Source organism: Rhagoletis pomonella, unplaced genomic scaffold, assembly GCF_013731165.1.
Source record: "Rhagoletis pomonella isolate Grant_MI unplaced genomic scaffold, Rhpom_1.0 Rhpom_scaffold_00004, whole genome shotgun sequence".
NCBI classification, from domain to species: domain Eukaryota; kingdom Metazoa; phylum Arthropoda; class Insecta; order Diptera; family Tephritidae; genus Rhagoletis; species Rhagoletis pomonella.
Genome location: NW_023458558.1, coordinates 35,194,903 through 35,200,299, shown reverse-complemented (window position 1 = coordinate 35,200,299; position 5,397 = coordinate 35,194,903). Strand labels below are relative to the sequence as shown.

At 33.9% G+C, this 5,397-nt stretch overlaps 2 protein-coding genes across 2 annotated transcripts in view; one reads left to right on the top strand and one right to left on the bottom strand.

The window, feature by feature from the left end:
- The window catches only part of LOC118737525, a gene marked incomplete in the record, with an annotated part of 218,716 nt that overhangs the window by 54,833 nt on the left and 158,486 nt on the right, over positions 1 to 5,397 (bottom strand).
- On the top strand, positions 2,273 to 3,488 carry LOC118737526. The gene has a single exon (XM_036468094.1). It carries the CDS (start codon positions 2,559 to 2,561, stop codon positions 2,886 to 2,888), a length of 330 nt encoding a protein of 109 aa, XP_036323987.1. The 5' UTR covers positions 2,273 to 2,558; the 3' UTR covers positions 2,889 to 3,488.

Here is a 5,397-nt window from a genome sequence, read left to right as displayed (position 1 = left end):
TTTTTATATACATACATACATATTTGTGTATATCAGCTTTGGGAAATAATAATAAAACGGAAAATGGAAATTGTAATATGAGTAAATAGTTAATACATTATCAAATAAAATACTGAAAAAAATTTTAATAGAGTGGAGAGCATAGGCCCGTATTCGAAATAGAAATGCAATATGTTAGATAGTCAGGCCGGCTTACGAACATCTGGATCTGGACAAATGAACATGTTCTCTGTGAATGTGTCGCTCTCGTTATATGCAGACTGGCCCCCTTTATTCATGAGAGCTGGCTTATATTTAATAATAGCTATAATCAGGGCGCGAATTTTGTGGCATTTGACTTTGTTTTGTCTTTGAAATTAGAATAAAATGAATGAAATATTTGTGTGTTTCAAGCCTCCCCGAATTATTAGAGCTACATTTGATATTTCCTTTCTTTATCCTTTTTAGCCGAAATTGCTTTTTTTTTTGTTTTTACTGGCATTTCTTTTCCTTTTTCGATTTTATTGCGCCTTTTAGCGACTAAAGCCTTATTGATTGTTCTTAATACGGTATTCACATGAGGCGATTTCCCAGGCAATTTTAGAGGCGATTAGTTAAATCAAAAGTTAGCTGCACCCCAACTTAATTGGAAGCGATTAGTTGATAGAAGAATTTAAGCTTCAAAATAATAATAATAATAATAGATTGGCACTTACACATATGTTAGTGTTTGGCCGAGCTTCTCCTCCGATTTGTGGCGTGCGCCTTGATGTTGTCACACAAAGCGGAAGGACCTACAGTTTTACGCCGACTCCGAACGGCGATTGTAAAAAAACATTTGCACTTTTTGTTTATTGTTAAATAATAAATTTTAAATAATGCAAATCAGTAATAATATCATTCTATCTTGAAGTGACAAGAATTACTGACATTTGAGTAAAATTATTGTTGGAATCTATTAAATTTTGACAAAGTTATGGGCATTTAAAAAAAAAAATTGTCACTGTCAATTCGAATAATCGATTTTTGCCTGAAAAACAAAATCGCGTTTAATTCGGCCGAAAAATTTTTCCGAGCCAAAAGAAAAAATACGTGTCTCATTATTTGGACCAACAAACAATGTTTTTGAGTTTGGTCGAAATTAAAAATCATGCTCGTACCTGACCGGTTGCGTGGAAATGGAAAGCATCTACTATTAAGCATTGCAATATCTGATATGTATTAAGATATTATTTCACACAATTAGTGAGAATTGCATCTTGTAATTTGTAGGGTGTGGCGAAGCCCGCGGGGTAAGCTAGTCATGAAATACTTTCTTAATCACTATTTACTTGATTGCAATAGTCTTTCATGAAGAATCATAATTGTGTATATGTCACCACAAACAGCAGGTTTTTCTATCTTATCACAGCGTACTTGAGCGTAAAATACAATGAACCGATAATAATATATTTACGTCAGTGTGTAGGTATAGTGCTTAACATAATTTTACGACACTCTCGAAAACATATAATTTGTTCTTTACCGAAAACCATATAAATCCAAGTTAACGTTTTCGTTCAACATTAAAAAAAAAAATCAAGAAACTTTCGTAAAAATTTCGAAATCTTTAACTCGATTTCCTAGAAATATTTAAAGTATCCGGGATTTTCCGCTGATTTCAGAAACTTTTTCTGTCGAAGGTGTTTCTTATTGCTTGTTGCTTTTTTCTATAAGGCCAGTATGCAGCTCTCAAGAAAAGCAAAAACTCCACATAAAATGACGTACACGAAATGGCTAAGAAATTCTCTTGTGTGAAATTTTCTTGAGGCAGTACGCAGTTCTTAAGAAATTTGCTACGCTTTCTACTGCGGTTTTATACTACGGTTTTCTAAAGTTTTTTTTTTGTGAAAAAGGAGCACAAGGCGACCCATGCTTGCAACAGAAAGAGTGTGGCAACAGGCTGGTGCAGTATCAGATATCAAAATTCCTTGGACACACACACGAAATAATGGCAATTTTTTTCTTGACCGTTTTCTTGAGAGCTGCATACTGGCCTTTAATTAGTATTGCATAAACATTAAAACTTGGGTTTATGCGGTTGTTGATAAAGAATATCTATGTTTTTACAAAAAAATAGCTAAAATTAAAAAAAAAACTAACAAAATAAGTAGTCAAATCTTGTCAATATGTGAGTGTCGTATGGTTATGATAAGCACTATATGTATTGTAGTTGTTAGGCGTTATCACGAAATACTTATATCTGTACTATTGCCATTGTTCACAACGTTAACAAAGCTCGATAAGTGCTTTCATATTATAAGTAGCTACTATTTTTATTGGCACCTTTAATTCTTTTTCTGTTAGGCGGTTGATGGGGGACAATCCATTGCGCCCACTGTCTGGTGTTGCATATTGTTTGTAGAAGTGGACTGCATTGAACGGTGCAGAGGTGACGGACTATTTTTTAGTACATTGGCAATTATATTTTGAAAATTCTTCACAAATACGAAAAGTGCTAGAACTCAGAACGTTTAAAAATGCATATAAAACATTTTACATCACAACTGCTGGAAAAGTAAAAATAAATAAATGCAATTATGCCTTTGGATGTGGAACAGGAGAAGGCTAAGCAGCCGCTTGACGAAGTCGATTTCAGCAGCGGGTTCGAGACGCAATACCTGCAGGAATATCGGCCTTCGAAGATTGTGCGACCGGCACCGCCTGACCCGAGCCTTGCTTGGTATCATGATTTTAAATCGGTGGTGATGGTTTGCTTTCTTTTCACGGTGTTGGTGACTGGCTCAGTTCTGCTGATCGGCTCAATTTTCTCGGCCGATCCCACAACCGTGGTGGTACTCTTGGTGGCCTATTTTGCTGTGGCACTTTTATTTATTTGGCTGGAAGTATTCAGTAAACATGTGCGTTGAAAAATATAACTACGGCAGTTGAGAGTTTGAACAAAATATTATAATATGATTAAAAAATTCAACAAGAAGTGCAACAAGTGTACTGCAATGTAAATACACTATCTTTTTAATTCTTTCAAATGATATTTAATACAAAATGAATTTTACTGTAAATTAAGTTTTTTTTTCTTAGAACTAAAGTGACTTGCTGGCTCAAGTACATACGTATGTGCATGCCTAAATTTTTATTTTATTTTCGAAAATGCGTAGCACCGCCAACAAAAAGAGTTATCACAAATCACTGGGATTTTTTATCAACTTCAAGCTTGCAATTTATTGTATTCAAATCGAATGTGCTATAAAACTGCGTACCCATTATTGATGTGTAAACAATTTAGCTCTCGGTATGGGTAAAAATTTCGTTAACCAAGCAGAAGATTTGTAAAGCTTCTTGTATGTACAAATAAACATTTCTGGACTAGTTCATGGCTATCTCAGGACCATTTCAGATCCTGTTCGGGAACATTGCGGGATTTCGCGGACTTCTTCTTTTTTATTGGCCCGCCAGTCGTTTCTCTACTGTGCTAACTGACGTCAATTGGCAATGGCAAGTGAAGCCAAGTCCTTCTCGACTAGGTCTTTGCAACACAGAGGAGGCCTTCCTCTTCATCTATTACCAGTATGGCGACCCGCGTTGAATACTTTCAGAGCTGGAGCGTTTCTGTCCATTCGAACGACATTAAATACGTGACAAAACTCCTAAATACAGTTCGGAAATAAAGCCTTCTCAAACTGTGTTTTAATCACGGTTGCCATTTTTGGTAAATTCCGCTTTTTTAAAATTTCGATTGGTTATAGCAAAAATATGGTTCATTATGCTCTACAAAATCTGTGTAAAATGTGAAAATGTTTGGTCAGTATCCTAGGCTCGCCCAAGTCCATCAAAGTTCAAGTACTAAAAAATTTTATTTTCTTAGCTAACTTCAATTCTCTGCAAAAAAATGTCCATATACCAAATTATGTAGGACTAATACTTTCGAAGATTATTGCAATTTTAGTAAAAAAATTTATTAATTTATTTATTTATTAATTTTTATTTTTTGAGCATATTGATTTATGGAGAGTTTTACTACCTTTATATTATATTTTATATTTGTATTATATAAAAGTATGAGCTTTACTCTTTCAAATGCCGTTGAGTTTCGGGATTATTTTCCCAAATAAACAAAACTCTGTCGCTCCGCCGCAATGAGTTATATATTGAGCTTAAAAATATGCACTACATACGCTACAGGGGAAATGGACGACACGCCATTTCTTTAAATTGAAATAAATGCTGCTATATGTATGTTTGTATGTACATATTAGGGATCTTGCGAATGTGGAATTTTAGACATCCGCGGATGCGAATGCGGATGCGGGTGTTTAAAAGCTAACATCCGCGGATGCGGATGCGAGTGCGGATTTCAAGTAATTTTTTATGAAATAATTTAGAGGACTGTAATAACTTTGAAACAGAAATAACGAACGAAGGTTACCCCCTCTATTTGTATTTTTTTTTATAATTTAATACTAAAGAAATTCATATACCTGACCCAAGGTTTTGTTCTATGGTAATTAATTAAAATTTTTATTGAAATATTCTTCAATAGGTGATCTTCCTCGTTTAGACATTTCCGTTTTAAAGCTATTTAAATCGATTTCAGTTGATACCAAACTTATTTAATTTGGATAAGCGGTTTGTTTATAATCCGGAAAGGACTTTTATTTCGGAATAAAAATTATTTGGCCAAGTTTAACTCGTAAAAAATAATTGTTATTTTCGGTCCCTTCAATATTCGCATTCGCAAAAGATCCGCATTGATCATTGCGAATGCGAATGCGAATATTCGCAACAACCCTGGTACATATGTATGCATGCAAATGCTAAACGTTAGCACAAAACATTTTACTTGCATAGTATTCTGTCCTCTTTTCACTGCAAGCTGAATAATTTTAATATCTATTGCAAAATTTTATACATACAAGACTAAAAAGTAGAAAACAAATAAAAAAAAACTCAGTGCGTGTAGTCCCTACGCGCGGAGGAAGTGAAACTTAATTGAGGAAATGCCAGAAAGAAAGAAACGTGCGATACACAAGCACATGTACATATTTTCTAATATACAAAAAACATATTTATTTAAAATTTTGTTTACGACCTTTAATTTTGTATCTTTTATAACCAACTGGAAAGTTTAATTATTATTTGTGGCTGAAAACACATACATATCTACACTGTTAACTAGCAGATTGTGGTAGCTAAAGTAAGATATGAAATGATTTATTTCAATATTTTTGATATTTCTGGAAAAACCCGCAATGGTAGTCGCTCCTTTGGTTGTTGGATCATTTCCACCATTAACCATTTCCAGTGAAAATTTTTCTTCAAAGAATTTTGTCAGTTCGTCAGATTCATCTGCATCTTCATCTTCATCTTAATTTTCATGTTCATGTTCATGTTCATGTTCATGTTCATGTTCATGTTCAT

Excerpts from the sequence above, each read along its gene's own strand:
- LOC118737526 (XM_036468094.1), top strand. The coding sequence starts at position 2,559 with ATGCCTTTGGATGTGGAACAGGAGAAGGCTAAGCAGCCGCTTGACGAA.